The 20,356-nt window shown below is 43.3% G+C and overlaps 1 protein-coding gene across 1 annotated transcript in view; it reads right to left on the bottom strand.

The window, feature by feature from the left end:
• Positions 1-8,015: 8,015 nt before the first annotated feature.
• Positions 8,016-20,356, bottom strand: part of MAP2K6 (mitogen-activated protein kinase kinase 6) — a 158,855-nt gene continuing 146,514 nt past the window's right edge. The window contains exons 11-12 of the mRNA XM_055133609.1: positions 17,305-17,350; positions 8,016-8,375 (exon numbers count right to left, since the gene is read on the bottom strand). Of these exons, the coding sequence (XP_054989584.1) occupies positions 8,298-8,375; positions 17,305-17,350 (124 nt within the window). The 3' untranslated portion in view covers positions 8,016-8,297. The remainder of the gene's footprint in view (positions 8,376-17,304; positions 17,351-20,356) is intronic.

Here is a 20,356-nt window from a genome sequence, read left to right as displayed (position 1 = left end):
ATTTCAAGGCTTGGGAATACCATTTAGGCAAAATCGTTAGCATTGACTTTTGATAAGAAAGAAAGAAAGAAAGAAAGAAAGAAAGAAAGAAAGAAAGAAAGAAAGAAAGAAAGAAAGAAGGAAGGAAGGAAGGAAGGAAGGAAGGAAGGAAGGAAGGAAGGAAGGAAGGAAGAAAGAAAGAAAGAAAGAAAGAAAGAAAGAAAGAAAGAAAGAAAGAAAGAAAGAAAGAAAGAAAGGAAGGAAGGAAGAAAAAAAGAAAGAAAGAAAGAAAGAAAGAAAGAAAGAAAGAAAGAAAGAAAGAAAGAAAGAAAGAAAGAAAGAAAGAAAGAAAGAAAGAAAGAAAGAAAGAAAGAAAGAAAGAAAGAAAGAAAGAAAGAAAGAAAGAAAGAAAGAAAGAAAGAAAGAAAGAAAGAAAATACCTGCCTCAATTCCTTTCCCTAAAGGTGTTAGGTCAGTCCAAACCATCTGTGACAGGCAAAGAAATAATAACAAGCAAATTATAAGACAGGAAACCATAAAAGAATGTTGACAGCCTTCTCAAAACCATAAACTCCAGGGATGACTTAGGAAGCCCCATTTCCTATGAAGTACCTAAATTTTTCCATTCAATACCCAGGTCACTAGAACACGAACCTTATTTCTATACAAAGACCCCTAAATCTCAGAAATTCAAACATGCAACCTGAGAAGAACCTATAAATGTCAAGATTAACAAAACAACCTGGACTGTGGGACCATTCTAAGAGTACAAGGCAAATCTCCCACAATCTAACCATAAAACTCCCAAGCATAAAGGTTCAAGGTCATAGATCAAAGAATAAAATATTTGATACAAGAAAACATCTCAGGAAACCAAACTCCGTATTTTTAAATTCTAATCACATGTTTGTTACCAGGTGACAGTGGTTTCTGAACCAAGCATCCCCACACCCATTCTCCACCAAAATGTTCCGACCACTAATGATTTGACTTTGCCTTATGTTCCTACTCAGATTCATGTGCTCTTTACCCCACAGAGGCCAGGAACTTTCAGAGAAAGTTTGCTTTAAACTTTAAATAAATGGAGGTGGAGCCAAAGCTAAAGCTCGAGTAAAGACTCAATCCCCAACGGGCAAACATCTGCACTGCTAGAAAATTACATCTGATATCCCAGTAAACAGTGACTATAAATCTTGGGAAAATGATAAATCTTCATACACAGGAACAGGTGGTATGGGGTATATTTGATGACAAGCTATCATGGGAAGATTCTAAAATCCAGTGTTGTTGGTTTTTTTTTCTAGCTGAAAACATTCTTTTAGGCAAACTGTCAGCACAAATCCTTAACTTGACTCTGGGAAGGAGTTCCTGAGTGTCCTAAGTGTAATTTGTGATTGTCTGAGGATGCCACAGGAAACAAAGCCTTTTTGAATAACAGACAACAGCTTTAAGGAAGGTAGGCTGTCTCGTTTTGAAGGAAGAAAATGGAAATCATTTATGTACCTGGCAAACAATGATTTGTGTAATATTCTATATGGCAAAGCGTGTGGAAAACTGGACAAAAGGCAAAGCACATTATCTAGCTGTCTCATGAGAAAGCAAAGCTTTCATGACCTGTTCTAAGGCCCTGAAATTCAATCAAGGTAATCATATCTGAATAGAGGCATTTTGCACAGGCCCCTTAAAATGAAAATGTACTGTTTTTTGGGGGTTTTGTTTATTTTTTTAAAAAAAGAGCATGGATAATAGCTTTCTCCCTCTAAATCCAGGGCGTGGATTACTCAGTCTCCAGATACAAGGAGTTTAGTGTCCAAATTCACCTCATAACATGTATTTTTCACCCAAAGCTATTCTTTCTTACTCTCTCAGTGTCCGATGAGTGGAAATAATGGGAATAATTTAAGAATTCTATCCACCTTCTTCTACTTCTAAGCTAATATTTCTTCTCAACTCTCTGGTTCTGAAAACCTTGTACGGATAAGGAAAAAGAAAATCAAATAATCCATGTCTGGATCAAGACTCTGCCCACAGAGCCCACCACAGAGAGACATGATCCGCAAAGCTAAGAGACAAGATGGAAGTAGACGTCTAAGAAGTGTGTCCTTTGTTTCCAAGATGAAGTCAATTGTTGGTTCATGCACAGACCCGGAAAACTTGGGTATTCAATTTCATCTAGTTGGCTTTCAGAGTAAGGAATGCTTACCTGAGGAAGTGAAGAAAGTTTTCCATGGGATTAAACAGTTCTTGCCCTTTCCAAATTAATTTTCCGATATCTGTCTTCCTAATCTGCCTCCACAGCAGCAGTGTTAAATACATTTCTTCCACAGCGTGAAAGAACTCAAGATATGGGGTTAATCCTTTGAAGCTTTGTACCAGATGACCTAGGAGAGGTGCTAACTAATAGGATGGGCCTGAATCCAGCCTATAGCCTGATTTTTGCAAATAAAGTTTTATTAGAACATACTGTTTATGTACACATCCATACTCCAAGTGCAGGCCATGTAGTTGGGAAGGAGACACAAAGGCCCAAATAGTCACAGTCCGGCTCTTTAGAGAAAATATTTGCCAGTCAATGACCTAGGATGTCATAGTCCATGTTCTTCAAAGCTGAGGTTATTAATCCTATGGGATCTATAAACTGTCCTCTCCTTTCATCCCACACAACAAAAATGCTTGCAGGGGCTGGAGAGATAGCACAGCGGGTAGGGCGTTTGCCTTGCACGCGGCCGACCCGGGTTCAAATCCCAGCATCCCATATGGTCCCCTGAGCACAGCCAGGGGTAGTTCCTGAGTGCAGAGCCAGGAGTAACCCCTGTGCATCGCCAGGTGTGACCCAAAAACCCAAAAACCCAAAAAAAAAAAAAAAATGCTTGCAAAACTTTTTTGTTCTGTGAATTGTATGCATTTTCCTAGGGAAAAGATCCTAGCTTTTAACAGATTCCCCCTTTACATCAATTACAAACAAAAGTCAAAATAGCTTAACTGCCTGCACATTTAACAGTGCTAAATACCACGCACACAATAACCCTAACCCTTACACACACACACACACACACACACACACACACACACACACACACACACACGCATGCACGCACGTACACACAAACACTTAGATAAAAATGGATATTTACATTTTTTTCCTATTCTATCACATTTGGTAACTATACTTTTTGTCCTGCATTTCTCCATCTGAATATGTGAATTTTGGAGAATCCATTTTAAAAATTGCACCTTCCACTGATTATTTAATTTAAAAATACATATATATGAAGTCTTTAAGTCAGAAAATCTCCTTTTATGTCACAGACATTAAAAAAAAGACAAAATTCCCAGCACAACTGAGTAAAGAGGTTTATTTAATTTTATCAAGTCATCAAAAAGAGCCAATAACTATGAATTTGGATGTGTAACAATTTCGGAATCCCATCTTCAAAATTAGAAGCTTCTAAACTATAAAAAGCCACTTGGAAAGATTTTGCAGTAGGCACCCACTCCACTTTCATCCCAAGGTATTTTGTAAAGATATCTTTGGACGAAGCCAAGCCAATTGCTCTGAGTTGAACTGAGCCATTGATTGACAAGACCACATTCAACTAAAGATCTCCAGAGTCTCTATGCCTCTTTTGGGATTATATCCCAGAAGTACTAAATAACTGAGAAGCCAGGAGCCCCTTTTATCTTAGTCTTAACTTCCTTTAATTCTGGGGCAATAGAAATTCACCTTCAAAAACTTGGCACTTGCCATTTGCAGGGAATGATGAACTGCAATGAAAGGTAGGAGCCTCCACTAAGAAGCGAATCAACTAGAGGCAAGCAAAACTAAAACTATGTTGATGAAACAGTGACACTGGGCTAAGACACACAGAGAGGACTGAGTGGCCAAGCATTCCATTTTGGGGGTGATTAGTTGTTGACTTATTTGTGCATCCTTATCGCATAAATCTAATCTATCACACTGACATCCAGAGGTGCCAAAACAAACCCACAAGGGAAACACAGGAAACTATTCATTTCATGTAGAGGCAAACAGAAACCTCGATAGCTATTAAGATGTTTTGATATAAATATTTATTAGGTAGAATTATTAAGTATTTGGAGAGTTTTAGGGCAGGCACCATGAAAATGATTTTCTAAACAAACTAGGTTGCCATGAATAGTAAAAGTTTGGGAATCTCTGGGATATACATGTTTTTGTTAAGATTTGGAAGATACACAAAAATCACAGGAGCCAAATAATTTGTGTTGTTTTTGGGGAATAAGAGGTGGGAGTTATGTTAGGTCACACCCAGTGGTGTTCAAGGCTTACAGCTGACTCCCCTGTGTTTAGGTCACTTCTGGTGGTGCTCAGGGGAACTAATGCAATGCAGGGGCCATCCACATACAAGGCCTTAACTCCTGTACTATCTCTCCAGTCCCAGAGTTTAGTTTTCTGTTTAAAAACAAGCAATTGGAGCTACCTATTTGTACTCATTTTCCATTCCATGTTGGTTCTGGCTTTTTCAGTTTTTTTGTTTTTGTTCTTTGTTTTGCTTTTTGGGTTATACCTGGGGGTTCACGGGGGTTACTCCTGGCTCTTTACTCAGGAATTACCCCTGGCGGTGCTCAGGGGACCATATAGGATGCTGGGAATCAAACAGAGGTCGGCTGCGTGCAAGGCAAACGCCCTACCCGCTGTGCTATTGCTCCAGCCCCGTGTTCAGTATCATCTTTAATATAAGACTATTTCTCCCACCAGGGGCCTCAGTCATGGGTGCCGCTTGAAGGCCAGGTATAAACTGGAAACAGTTTGAAAAATGTTTCTTCATCTATAACAACTCAAGAATTTCATTCTCCTTCAAAGTGGCCATCGAGAGAAACTCAGGGTTTATTCCTAGGGGACTGACTTTGCTTCAACACACACACACACACACACACACGAAAAATATATATTTGAAATTATCTTTCAAGTGAACAAAGGGGGGGTCTATTTTAAAAGATTACACAGCAGGGGAAACTTCAGCTCTGAGGACAGTCTTGACTTTTAGAGATGACTGAACACAACTTGGTGCAAAGTGTGATAAACACGGTGGGTAAACTGAGGAAGATGATTCTGTACGCTTCACATAAAGGAGAGGGACTGAACTCGGAAGCCTTTTTTCTTTCAAAGGTATGTGGCAAAAATATTTTCACATCATTATTCATATAAATATATATTCTTTCAAGGTAGTTTCTCTGAAGGGCAATACTCATGATATGGATACCCAAACATCAAACCCTATGCCATTTTTGGCTCACCTCTGAAAGCAGAAGTGGATGATTTCATAAATATAAAGACAATTTTTATTATCAATGATGTGACAGTAAATCGAACATATTTGGGGAGAAAATATCTTGGTTGCTTTTTGCAGAGCTATGTTGACTTTCTAATGCACTGATAAATACAGATGGAGTTGATATGGAGATGGTCAATTCTAGTAGTAGGACACTATTCTCTCTTCCTCTATATATACACATATATAAACACAGATACATATATATGCAGCATATAGAATATAGATACAGATACGTATCCATACATGTATATATACATAGGAGACTCTCAACCTCCGACTTATATCAACTTAGGAAGTCATGCATCTCGATGTTATCTTAATATGACTTGTTAAGAACTTATAGCGGAGTCCTCCTCCAAAAAATAAATCACCACCTTCTAAAATTTATACCTAGAAGGATTGCTAAGCCATGTTATTTAGTATATAAGGTAGCGACTAGTCACCATAAAGGATATTGTTTCTGTGAGAAAAGGTATCCCAAATTTTCCATCAGAAGTCTAGGAAGACGCCATATGTAACAGGGGAAGTTTCTTCTCAAAATGAAAAGAGAGGAAGAAATGGGGGCTTCTCTTGCTCTTTGCAAAATGCCCAAGAGAAAGTCCTTGTAAGTCACCCTTCTCTTGAGGTATTAGGCTAGTACTTGGACTGAGGCATGGAAAATCCCAAGAGTGCTTGTAAAAAAATGACAACTCCCATGCCCCACTCCAGATCCATGGAATCCAGGTCTCTGGGACCTCATCCTTGAGAGCATTCACATGCTCCCACAATTTGAGAGGGCACCAGGGTTGAGGACCCTGGCCTCACTGTCTTTAGGGAGCATGACAAGCTCAAGTCTTCATACAGAGATTGGGGAGTCACATGAGAAAATGCAGGACGTTGAGAATCCTTTAAAGAATAAGTCACGCTTAAAATCAGGTAAGAGTTCTTTGAATCAGACTAAAGTGATGTTTGACTTCACACAGTTCACTAAAAAATTGTAACAGATTGACCCTGGGGCTTTCCCCTCTACTAATTTCATCTTTCCCCAAAATGGAAAAACAGAAAGTAACACAGTTAGGAATTATTTTTCCCTTCTTCTGGGTCTCAAAAAGAGATCTCCATATTTAGGAAAGTGAGTCTGGAAGACAATGACTGTGATCATTAGGATAACACCCCCTTTCTGGCTGGAAAAAAAAAAGGTGAGGATAGAGGTAGCTTCAAAGTAGATGAAACGGATGTTCAATAAAACCAGTATCTCTTGAAACAGAATACGCAAAGGTAATGGAAGTAACATACTTGCTCTGGACAACTCGCAAGAGCTAGAGGTCAAAACCATGGGGAAAAATCCAAGCAGAAAATTGTCTGATTGCACTTCAAAATCTAAAAGGAAAGGAAAGGGGGGGTCTAAAGGGGAGCACCCCCCACTCTGTTTCTATGAACCTGAGATAAAGAAGGAAACAAAGCTCGCTCTCTCTCTCTCTCTCTCTCTCTCTCTCTCTCTCTCTCTCTCTCTCGCTCTCTTTCTCTCTCTCTCTCTCTCTGCACAATCCTCTATCAGTAAATAACAAGAGTTATTTTATAGTGTTCAAACAAAAAGTAAAGCAATGGTTCCTGGTTCATATTTGTGCTTTCCCTGTAAAGCAATGCATTAGATCGTCCAAGACCCCAAAACTTCAATGGGAGAAGCCATAGGTGTACTGGCCATAGAGAAAGGGCATTCATTGCCTAATCAACCCATTAGAAATCCATCACATATTTAGCCTCCTACAAAAGGAGGAAGCTACTGCCTGCTGCTCAAGGGAGCCGCAACCTCAATAGAAGCTGAGGAAACTGGTATCTCTCCTTAGGAATCAATTCAGCCTTCCTCATTTTCTCTGATTCTTACCAAAGAACTACTAACTGCTTTTACATTTCTCCTATTTAAAAGTCCTTCCATGAAGAGTAAGGCTTCATTGAACAGAAAAAGCAGGAGAGTAAGTTCACTACAAGGCAATGCTTGAGGGCTTAAACATTATAGGAGACACACAAGCAAAAAGGAAAAGGCACCACTCTCTGTGTGACTGACGCGTTATTTATCCTCAGGGCCAATCCATGTCCTCCTTACTAAGTACAGATGTTCCCAAAAGCCACTTAGCAGAACCTCCCAAACACACAAGCACACACACAAATAAAAGGATATGTAGGCAATATAAAAAAATCACATCACAAATCACATTTCATTTACACTAAGCTACGAATGTCAAGAGAACCCCAGTGTGACTCTTTGAACTCTGAGGACAGTGATGCTAGGTTTGCCAAAGTTGAAAGACAGAGTATGACCAGGATGCCTTGTCACTTCCCCTAGAACATGTCATCACTCAGGACTGAGAAGAAATGGAAGAACAAGGCAATAACCATAACATCTGAAACATGTTCACAAGAAGAGTTCCTTGTTACTATGTTTATAATACGCTGAATGATGCATATTAAATAATTTCTCCTGGACTCCAGACACAAGCTAACGTTAAAAAGAAAAGCCCTATAAATATTGCCAAATCAACCTTGTTTTTTTATGTCTTCCTTCTTGCATATAATGGAATCTTTTCAACGAAGCACTTGACACATAAATATTCAAATAATAAATGGACAAACTACAAATCTACTTACAATTTCATCACTACTGTAGCACCTTTAAAAAAATAAAACAAACGGGCCAATGCATTCATTTTGTAAAGAACAAGAGAAGTTTGAGAAGCCTGGGGACTCATATGACACATCATTAAATATTTAATCAAACTTTTAAGTTCTAAGCCTTCCATCCAGCTAGCAGTTCATTCTATACTATAGATTCCAAGAAATTCCAAGGCCCCCTTTCGAGGGGGAAAAAAAATAAACAACAAGAAAATAAAGAGAAAAAAAGAACCTTCTGAGAGGCAAGGTTTAAATTATCTCAAAGATGAGTTTCTATTGGCGCTTTTGTGAACTTGCTTCACCCGGATTTGCCCACCAATCCACAGGAGGGCCATCTGATTGAGTCCACTCTTTTTAATCTCCGAGAATCACTTTTACAAAAGATGCCACGTCTGTTGCTTTTGATTCATGTAGGGTGAAAAATGGATGTTGCTAGAAAAGAAAAAAACATACATGGTATTAATATATATCCTATTCATTAAGCAAATAAACAGATCTGAGTGGTAAACAAATTGATTAAGCCCTCTCGGGGCAAAAGAGAGTTCTTCCTTCCCCTTCCCAAATCAAGCATATCTCTAGTGATAAAATCTTAAAGGCATCTCTTAGTTACCTCTCTTACTCTTCTGATACTGGTTTCAATTATACAGTATCTATAACTATTTTTATAGGAGCATAGGATTAGAATGTATCAATCTCCTCTCTGGTAAAATGCAAGGATTGGAAAGGATGATCTAAAACTTTGATTTAGAAGCAACTGTCCCCTAAAAAAGTCATTTTATTTTATTTTATTTTTGCCCCAATGATGCTTAGGGCTTACTCCTGGCTCTGTGCTCAGGGATCACTCTTGGTAGCACTTGGCGGTCGGATACCACCCTGAGCAGTACTTGATTGCTCCAGGAATCAAACCCAAGTTGACCATGTTCAAGGCAAGTGCCCAACCCGCTGTTCCAGCTTCAGTCTCACAAAGTGCAACATTACCATTTTAGAATGATACAGTAGAAGAAAAATTGAAAGCATCATAGTTAGCATGTCTCAGAAATCAGGCCACTGATGGAGAAACCAATTTTGTGGAAGTGTCAATGATTGGAGTGATAGAACAGCAGGTAGGGCGTTTGCCTTGCACGCAGCCAACCTGGATTTGATTCCTCCATCCCTCTCGGAGAGCCCGGCAAGCTACCGAGAGTATCTGGCCCACACAGCAGAGTCTGGCAAGCACCCCATGGTGTATTCAATATGCCAAAAACAGTCACAACAAGTCTCACAATGGAGATGTTACTGGTGCCCGCTTGAGCAAATCAATGAACAACGGGGGGACTGTGCTACAGTGATACAGTCACGGCTATGGCTCCGTCTGCCCTTGGCAGTTGGGAATAGGACTGAACTGAATGTCTGAACAAAGCCGTTTTCTGAGCCATACTGAGTCACACGTCATTCTTATGCCTCTCATGATGAAAAGCTGATCAGTCTGTAAATTAATGTCCACCGCCAAGCCCTGCATATATGCAGCAAAAACCCTATGCAGAAATTAAAAAATTGAAAACAAACAAAGTATGGTTTGAAAAAAAATAGTATGGTTTTTTGGTGTTTGTTTTGGTTCAGTTTGCATTCAGGCAGCTCAGACAAAAATATCAAGTCAATGGGCTGGAGCGATAGCACAGCGGGGAGGGCATTTGCCTTGCACGCGGCCGACCCGGGTTTGATTCCCAGCATCCCATAGGGTCCCCTGAGCACCGCCAGGGGGGATTCCTGAGTGCAGAGCCAGGAGTAACCCCTGTGCATCGCCAGGTGTGACCCAAAAAGAAAAAAAAAATCAAGTCAAGGGCTGGAGTGATAGTACAGCAGGTAGGATGTTTTTCCTTGCACGCGGTGGACCCGGGCTCAAGTCTCAGAATCCCATATGGTTCCCTGAGCACCCGCCAGGAGTAATTCCCGAGTGCAGAGCCAGGAGTAACCCCTGTGCATTGCCCAGTGTGATGCAAAAAGCAAAAAAAAAAAAAAAACAACCCACAAAAACACAAAAATATCAAGTCAAGCAATTTACTGGGGAAGCAAAACTGGACGATACTAAAACAAATCCAACTTGAGGGCAACAAAGTCATTTTGTCTGCACCAGAGGAGTGACCCCCACCCCCCTGCCAACTGCTCAATTTTGTAACAGTAAGTGCCCGGCTATCACTCTAGAACCTTTCCCTGCTAACGGGGAGACACATCAGCCCAGAATCCGCCATCGTCACAGTGAAAACAGACTCGAGCCCACAAGCCCCAGGGAACCCTCTCCTTCGAGAAACACATATTGCCCGTGCCCCACCCCCAGCCCAGGGCCGCCACCTCCCTGAGTGTCTGGAGGCGTCATTTCCAAACGACAAGCTAGGAGCTAACCAGGGGCAAGTCTGCAGGCAGACACACAGTGACTCACTCTGTTTCCCCTCACTGCAGCGACTGTAGTTTACAACCTTCGTGTCGCCTGGCTGTAGGTCTCCTAATTATATTTGTTTGAAACCTGAAGGCCGAAGGCGGGGTGAGTCAGCGCCACAGGGAACTGAGTGCCCACCCATGGGAGTTTTAGGGAACAATGCGACTGGAGAAGGGACAAAAATAGATAAATAAAACCCCAACGAAGGTAGGTGGTCACTGTGTGAAGGACCGTGACTCAGAACGCGGAAAAGAAGTTTGTTCCCTTCGCCCCTCTGAAGATACAGGTTGGGGGTGCTCACTCAGAGTTCAGTGAATTAATAAACTCTCCGAGCTGGGTGCTAGGTTCAGGGCTACTTTGAGACAAATACATAACAACATGACTTCTGATGCGTGACCGCATACAGAGCACGCTTCCCCCGTGTTTTACCATGCTGCTCCTTAGCTTCCATCAAACTTACATACAGCTTTTTTTTTAATTTGCTTTTTTTTGTAATGTTCAGGGGTTCCTCCTGGCTCTGCACTCAGGAATTACTCCTGGTGGTGCTCAGGGGACCATATGGGATGCTGGGAATTGAACCTGGTCAGCCAAGTGCAAGGCAAACACCCTACCCGCTGTGCTCTCTTGACATCTGGGATCTTTTAACGGACATAAGTGCCTTGGACCACCAAAACAGGCGATGGCTGACCTCACACTGCCTCCGAGACTCATGCTTCCAATCTCAGTCCCATATGTCCTTTGGTTCTGTGGGTGACCGTTAGCTGTGGATGGAGTCTGAGTCTGGGAATGAATTCCTTCGCCTGTTCTGGTCTTAAAAAGCACTGTAGCACTGTCGTCCGTTGTTCATCAACTTGCTCGAGCGGGCACCAGTAATGTCTCCATTGTGAGACTTGTTGTGACTGTTTCTGATGTATAAATACGCCATGTAGCTTGCCAGGCTCTGCCGTGTGGGCGGGATACTCTCGGTAGCTTGCCAGGCTCTCTGAGAGGGGTGGAGGAATCGAACTGGGGTCAGCTGCGTGCAAGGCAAACGCCCTATCCACTGTGCTATCGCTTCAGTCCGGTCTTAAAAAAAAAAATTTTTTTTTAAAATCCCTAGCTTGCTCTTCAAGCGCACGTTCTCCCCTGAACGTTGATCTCACTTGTTTGTCTGCATGCATCTTTGCTTGCTTATTTCCAGCCTGTGTTCTCTCTGGAATACATATTTCCCCTGCTTCTCTCCTCTCATTTCTTTCTAAGCAAGGTTTGTTTCATAAAAACTACCTGGCTTCACTTAAAAAAAAAAATCTCTCAGACATCTTTATTCTCAGGCTGGGAAAATACTGTTGGATCCCAAAGCCGGGGACAGGAAGTAGACAGGCCAGCCAACATGGAAAGTGGAACTTGCTTTCTAGTGTGGGTTTTGAGGCTGGAAAGGGTTGGGAGGAAACTCAGTTTTTTTCTATAAGCAGTGGGATAAGAATAGCAAGGACCACAATCAAGAGACACACGGATGAGGCACATGGAATCTCCCCAAATTACAGTGCTAGGTGGGATGTCTTAACAGAAGCACCAGCTATAGGAAGGGAGAGTTTTACCACCACTTCAGTTCACTGTTGTAGCTGGGTAAAGCATGGAGACCGGAAGACGTAGCATCAGGAGCTTCGGCCTCTTTCTCCCATACACAAGGCACTATCCATCAAACTTACATACAGCTTTTTTTAAATTTGCTTTTTTGTAATGTTCAGGGGTTCCTCCTGGCTCATACACTCAGGAATTACTCCTGGCGGTGCTCAGGGGACCATATGGGATGCTGGGAATCGAACCTGGATCAGCCAAGTGCAAGGCAAACGCCCTACCCGCTGTGCTCTTGCTCCAGCCCCTACAGACAGCTTTCTCTGTGTCCTGTACTCCTCACTCAACATTGGGATTCCTTCTGGCACTTCCTGGCTCTTCGTAGAACACTCTAGGCCATCACTTGAGTCACCTAGTTATCCCTTCCAGTGATTATTCTCAAGGGGAGAGATGAACAGAGAAAGGTCCACAGATCACCTGGCACCCACCACCTGCTCTGAAAACAAAGCTTGATTGGAACACAGTCACACCCACACTGCCCCCTTGGCTGATTTCACAGTAAAACCACAGAGGGGTAGTGACTGACCACAAAACATAGCATTTTACCCAATAGCCCCTCCCCCCCACCCACCCACCCAAAGTTAGCTGCTCCCTATTCTAGAAAAAGAAACCCTACTGAATCAGGTCTTTCCATGACAATGTGGAAGAATTAGTTCATGGGATGATCTGAACGCAGGTACAAACCTCCTTGCAAGGGAGGGGGAGAAACAGGTGGTGAGAAGGGTCTTGTGAGTAGCAAATGCATGGGGATAGGAATAGGGTGGGACCTTCATTATTCTGCCTGTCACCTGGAGGGGGGAGGGGGGGCAGATGTTTTTCCCTTTCAACCAATTCTGACAAGCTCAACAATAGTTCCTCTGTGTGGTTTCTCCATCCTAACGTCAAGGAGCCAGGACTCAGATTTTCCATTTTAAAACCTCAATTCCCAGGAAAGCAGGAGACAGCGAGAGCCTTAAAAGGCAAGTTTATTTCCAGTACCAGAGAGACCAAGGCCAGAAAAAGAAGGGAGTGGAGACCCACCATCGAACATGAATAGACAGGCAAAAGAAGACCCCTGTGTCTTTATCTTTAAGAAAGAGAAAATTCCCCACCAGCCACCATGTATATTAAATTCAAACTTAGGGCGGAAATCTGCTCCTTTTTGACAGCCAGAAATATATGGAAAATCTTCTTTTATCTAAAAATAATGACAAACCATGGAGAAAGCTAGCAGGGGGCCATGTCTTTTACATGTATAAAGCCCCAATTCAACCTCTAACATCACAATACAAGGACAGAACATTGGACTCCAGACCATTTGCCTTGCACATAGCCGACCCAGGTTCGATTCCTCCATCCCTCTCAGAGAGCTACCGAGCAAGCTACCGAGAGTATCTCACCCGCACGGCAGAGCCTGGCAAGCTCCCTGTGGTGTATTCGAGATGCCAAAAACAGTAACAATAAGTCTCACCATGGAGACGTTACTGGTGCCCGCTCGAGCAAATCGATGAACACGGGACGGCAGTGCTACAGTGCTACAGGGTCCCACAGAAATCCCTGTTTGTCTACTGCTCTTCCTGTGAATATAACTTTTAAAATCTTGGAGGGGATGCATCAATACGTCCAAAATCAGGTGGCCCGGACTAATGGAGACCCTGGTGAACTACTGAAAAACGTAACCAGGGACGGAATATTCAACCTACACATGCAGGGTGCTAAGATTTGTCATCTCCCATTCCCCCTCCTGTGTGTCTTCCTTGTATAAAGCCAGGACAATGCTGAGTGACAGGAGCATTGTCCCGGCTTTATCCTTCTAAAGGGATGGCAGGGGCTCAGGGAAGATGCCCTTCCTCTCTTCAGACTCCTCCCACTGTGCCTTAAAATCGACCAACTGTACCTATGGTCCATGGTGCTTTCTAGAACTCTTCCCCGCTACATAGCCTCCTTCCCCCTCTTCCATAGGCCAAGCAGTGCCCAGGAGCCCCGGGCATCCCAACTGGACAGGAAGTTCACTTCAAAGGTCCAAGGATGCGATTCTGCTTGGGTCCTGGCATGGCTGTTGCTGGGGACCTCTGGAACTGCACCCACTAATGCTCAAAGGACCCCAGGGTGCCAGAAATCAAATCCAAGTCAGATACACATATACCCATGTGCTCTAACAGCATTTTTTCCAGCTTTATTAAAATATAGCACAGGAACCATAGTGAGCAGATAGGGTATTTGCTTTGCATGTGGCAACCCAGCCTGCCAGGAATGATTCCAGAGCACAGAGCCAGCAGGTAAGCCCCGAGCACCGCTGGATGTGACCCCCAAACCAAAATCAAAACAAAGTGATATTGTGTGAGTTTAAGGTATATGTCCTGTGTGGTGTGATGATTTGATACAAGGAGATTACAAAATGATCAGAGCACTGTAGCACTGCCATCCCGTTGTTCATGGACTTGCTCGAGCGGGCACCAGTCACGTCTCCATGGTGAGACTTGTGACTGTTTTTGGCATATTGAATATGCCACGGGGAGCTTGCCAGGCTCTGCTGTGTGGGCGGGAGACTCTCAGTAGCTTGCCGGGCTCTCTGAGACAAAGAGGAATCGAACCTGGGACGGCCGAGTGCAAAGCAAACGCCCTACTTGCTATGCTATTGTTCCAGTCCACAAAATGATCACAAGATGCCCCTAACCATACCAAATTTCCATTATTTGTATGCGTGCAAGGTGGGAAAGTTTAAGAGTTACTCTTTCAGCAATGCTCACATATACAAACAACACAGCGCTGCTAACCAGGTCACAAGTACCCAAAACATCTTCACCTGATAAGTAAGCTTTTATCCGCTGATCTCTTTTACCTGTTTCCTACCACCTCCAGCCCAAGCAACCTACAATCTACTCTGTTTCAACTTCATAAAATTTGTATATAAATGGAACTCTACTGTGTTTGCCTTTCCTGATTTATTTTGCTCTGCATAATATCCTCAAGCTTTATTCATGTTGGTGCAATTGACAGGATTTCTCTCTTTTTTTTTTTAAAGGAGTGCCTGGTGGCGGGGGGACGGGGAGGACTGTTAGGGCAGATGGGAGTGAGGCTATACCTGTGGGATACTCAGGGATATTCCTGGTTTAGTGCTCCAGGGTCACTCGAGTTGGTGCTCAAGGGATTACACTTGGTGCTAGTGGTTGAACTGTGCGTCCAGTCGAACCCAAGGCCAGCACTGTCATTTCTGTGCTACGTCTGCAAAGCGCGTGTTCTTAATGGTTGAGTATGTGCATATGTCAACCAGGTTCTCATTCATCCATCAATTGACACTGAGTTTGCTTATCTGTCTTGAGCATTTGTAAGCATTCTGTACTGGCAGGGGAGGTCTTCTGGGAGAGAGCGAGATTTCATTTCTCTCAAGTACACACCCGGAGGTGAAACCGCTAAATCATTCGGTGGCTCAACTTTTAATTTCCAAGGAACTGCCACACTATTTTCCAGAGTGCTTTTACGGATTTAATAACCCGCCCACAGGGGCTGGAGAGATAGTACCACAGGTAGAGAGCTGGCCTTGCATACAGCCCATCCGAGTTTCATCCCCAACACCCCCATATGGTCCCTGGAGCCCTGCCCGGAGTGATCTCTATGTACAGAGTAGTCCCTGAGCACTGTCCAGTATGGCCCCAAAACAAAATAAATAAAATCTTAATAAAATTGAACAAGAGGTCCCAATAACATCATCTGGTTGAAAAAAAAAATAGGCAAAGTTCTAACTAGATCTTTCTCAGGAGGGCAAGCGATGGTCCCTCAATGTACCTTTTTCATATTGGAACGGCATAGCCTCCCCATTTGTTATGAGGTACTAAAAATCTGTACTTCTATCCTGAGCTGACCTTGAAGCCTGGGCCTGGCTATGGGCAGACTGGCACATAAGCGAGGACTCAGCATCGGCAGAGTAACTGTGCTCCCATAAGAAATGAGGTCAGTGTTTTCTCTGATCCTCTTGAAATTGAGTGTGAATAGAACTCTCCCATCCCCTGCTCAAGGTAAAAGCTTGACAATGGCAAGAATTCTTGGGAAGGGATAGCACAAATTAGCAAGGGCCTCAATTTTATATTTCAAAGGAAGTGTTTCTCATGAACAGCTTTGTAAAAAATAATAATAATAAAATTAAATTAAATCTTAAAATATTACAAAAACAGCATCTCTCCTAAACTCACAAAACATAGCGTTTAATCACATGGTAAGATAGCAGCACTATGTAGAAAACAGAAAGTGATTTCTTCTCCAATAAATACAATGGAACATGTTTTGCACTAAAAGCAAAATAAAAAAACAAACAAACAACCAAGTGTTTCTCGAACACTCAACATACACGTAGACAAGGATTGCTGGGGTGAGGCCCCTGCCCTCAGAAAGAGACTTTCTGATTAAGTTTCAAATGAAAATAACCATAGTGTAGTAGAGACTAGTTTAATCTTTTAAAATATTTATTTCCACATAATAATGCTTAAAGAATGATCCTTCGCCCTCTACTAAAGCAGCTGGCAATAACCTTGGGAAGTTAACCTCTTAGTTTGTCTCTGAAAAATATGGGTTGCACTGTAAAGATTTGCAAAATTAGTGCATAAAATATCGCTGTGCTGTTTTACAAAACAACTTTAGGGGATGATTTGCATGGTTATTCATAGATGCTGCACATGATAAATTGGGACCGCTGAAGGAATTTAATTTCAGTTATTAAACTGTCTTACTTTCTTCCACTAAAGTGAAAACCAGAAGAAGTCAGTGATTCTTTCCTAAACGTCCACCCTCAAGTAGTTGATTCAATTAATCATAAATAGTTTAGCAAACATTGATCAGTCACATGACAATTTTCTCTGAGTATTGAAATCCTTCGCATTACGCTTATCTTCATTTCAGCTGAGAAATTTATAATTCTTAATATCCTTCAATTTTTTTAAATAGAAATTTTGAAGACGTACTTTAGCTATACCATGACAAGTTTATCTGCACGGGGGGGAAAAGAAACACATATTGGGGTAGTGGCACTCAGTTGTGCAGAGGGAAACTGAGGCTCTGAGAATAAAACCCAGGGCCTCACACAGATAAGGCAAGTTCTTTATCACATGTCTGGCCCCTAGAAACTACTTTTTGGGGGGATTTGGGTGTTGGGGTCACCCCCAAAGATGAGACATGTTGGATTTTAGACGTAGGCAGGACAGATAAAGCCTTCAGGTTTTCACTCTTGAAATCAATTCCAGCTACCAATATCTTCGTGAATCAGCTTTTCCAATACGACTGGTTGATAATCATTTAGATATTAGTGATTTGGGCTTTCCTAACTGTCAACATGGACACGCCGATGCCAGAAGCAGCACTCACCATAAGTTCTGGATATGTTGGCCTTTCTTTGGAATTCTTCTTCAAGCTTAAAGAAAAAAGAAATCATAACATTAGAAGCTTCAAACCAGCTGCCTTTTCCCTAGACTAGGATTTCAAAACCTGTGGAAGACGAAAAAAAGTAGACAGCTTGAAAGACAGACTGAAAACATACATCTCTTATCTCAACTCTTCCATCCCGCTAGACTTCGGAATCACATTCTCCATCACTCTAGGATGTCGGGTGTGGGCGGAGCAGTGGGGAGGACCAAATTCTGGAGTGCTCAGGTGCTACTCCCGGCAGAGCTAGGAGGGTGCCGTGCCAGAGTGCCCACACGCAGGGCATAATATAGACGCTTTGTTCCTTTGAGTTATCTTGTGGTCTCCCCTCTATCCCCCCCCTCCATGGTCACTTAATTTATGATAGAGGGAAAAGAAAACAGCCTAAAGACTTTTCAAGACTGGAGAGATAGCACAGAGGGTAGGGCATTTGCCTTGCACCAAACCTGGCCAACCCAGGTTTGATTCCTCTGCCCCTCTCAGAGAGCCCGGCAAGCTACTGAGAGTATCCCGCCCGCACGGCAGAGCCTGGCAAGCTCCCCGTGGCATATTCGATATGCCAAAAACAGTCACAACAAGTCTCACCATGGAGACATTACTGGTGCCCGCTCAAGCAAATCGATGAACAACGGGATGACAGTGCTACAGTGCTACAGTGATCACTCTGGGCATATCTTATTGGAAGAACAGGGTGTGTATGTGAGGGCGAGTCAGTGCATGTGTATGGGGTTGTTTATTTTCCTTGAGTTCCTACAGTGATGACACATAAACTCAGTTTACTGATGAATCGTCATTCTACCCCCAAACACACACCAAACTGCATTCAAAAGAGCTTCGAATTCACTCAACTAGAAAAAATGGGCAAGAACTTCTTGAAGATGACATTTGCTATGGCTTCACCATCTTCAATACCTGGTTTTCCTTGCTGGCCTCTTGGCTTCTGATACCCTGCTGCACTGGATCACTGACTCAAATAGATTGCGAATTGAAATCTAGGCTAGAAACTCAATCATTCAATGTCTCTAGGAAGGGTCCTCACTCAGGACCTCTGGGCTGATCCAAGAGAAAGCACACTCCAAGACTAAGTGGAGATTCTTCTCATAAATTTTTTCTGGGGGAAGGGGTCCCCACCTGTACAGGGTGGGGTCTTTTCTCTAATAGTGCAACTAGAGACACTTGTGTCACATTTGATACAGAAAACACCAGCAACGAAACTGCACTTGGAAGACACCCACCCCTCCCCCCTCCCCCTAGCCTCAGCCCACCCACAGTCTTCACATGGGAAAGAGAAAAAAAAAATAGGTTAGTGGGAGCTGGACAGCCAGGCGACAGAATGGAGGAAGGGATGATTTCAGAAACCATGATGTGCAAATGGAAAATAGACCCCCGCAGCCCCCCACCACCTTCCCACCGGGTCACAAAATTATGTATAGATGAAACAGTCCTTTGCCTGTTGTGGAAGGAACCAAAACATGACTGATTGCTGGGATGCTGGGGGGGGTGTGCTAATAAAAAAAATGGGTGCCAGTATGTTGTGCCAATGAGACCTGGGATGTGTGACATGAGCGCCTCTCCCCCACGCGGGCTCCCAATCATGAGGGGGGAGGGCTACAAGAGAGAGAGAGAGAGAGAGAAAGAGAGAGAGAGAGAGAGAGAGAGAGAGAGAGAATCATCCAAGGGAGGTCGCTGAGGTACTTTGAGAATTTGTGATTTGGAAACGAAACACAATGAAAGAAAACAAAAAGGAAGCTTTGAACCCCAAGTAACGGCAAGCAGCCTACCAGTTTGGTCCAGGCAATGCCGTGGGTAGAAGCCAGGGAGCCTGAGAGTGAGTGAGTCCAGGTACATGCTAGAAGTTCCAACCTGGAACTGGGGAAAGATCTAGGACCTACGACCTCAGGGGCCAGACAACCTATGAGAGAAAGTTTCATCTCAACTGAGGACAAAAATAAGAGTGAATTAGAGCGGGATCATCAGCTGTCAACGTTGGCTAAGGATGGGCGGGTGTGCCCAAGTGAACACAAGATGTCTGGTAACTGCCACTTTGGTTTCACAGGGACCTTTATCCCAACATTCTGTGGGGCTCGAGCCCCATGGCAGGGACTTCTGCCCTCCAGGGGAAGTCTGGCAATGTCTAGGGGATATTTGTGGTTGACACAGTAGTGGTGTTGGGGAGGCGGGGGTGAGGGGGGAGGGGCGGACACGGTGTCAATTCTGGGAATCTAATAGAAAAATAAAAAAAAGCCCAGAGTTGTTGCCCAAAGTTGTAAAATATATAGGATAGGGCTCAACAACAAAGAATAATCCAGTTCAAACTGGCATGAGTGGGGCTGGAGTGATAGCACAGCGGGTAGGGCACTTGCCTTGCTCGTGGCCAACCTGGGTTTGATTCCCAGCATCCCATATGGGTTCCCATCACCGCCAGGAGTAATTCCTGTGTGCATAAGCTGGGAGTAACACCTGTGCGTTGCCAGGTGTAACCCAAAAAGCACTGTCACTGTCACTGTCATCCCGTTGCTCATTGATTTGCTTGAACGGGCACCAGTAATGTCTCCACTGTGAGACTTATTGTTACTGTTTTTGGCATATCTAATATGCCACGGGGAGCTTGCCAGGCTCTGCTGTGCAAGTGAGATACTCTCGGTAGCTTGCCGGGCTCTCCGAGAGGGGCGGAAGAATCAAACCCGGGCCATCCACTGGCAAGGCAAACAAACACCCTAACCCTGTGCTAGCGCTCCAGCCCACCCAAAAAGCAAAAGAAAAAAAAAAAAGAAAAAAACCAAAAAACCAGCATTAGTGCCGAGACTGAAATATCTGGAGCTTTGCGTTCCTTTTCCTGATGACTAACTTCTATTCCCTTCTCTGACATGAAATTTTAGGGGCTTCTTCAATGGATTTGTCTGTGGCCACAATTTCACCACTAACATCCCTCCCTCCTCCACCCCCCAGTTTCAGGCTAACAAAGTTTTTCTCTCGAAACTCAAGAATGAATTCC

This window comes from Sorex araneus, chromosome 3, assembly GCF_027595985.1.
Source record: "Sorex araneus isolate mSorAra2 chromosome 3, mSorAra2.pri, whole genome shotgun sequence".
In the NCBI taxonomy this organism is placed as follows: Eukaryota; Metazoa; Chordata; class Mammalia; order Eulipotyphla; family Soricidae; genus Sorex; species Sorex araneus.
This window is presented reverse-complemented; position numbering and strand designations above follow the sequence as displayed.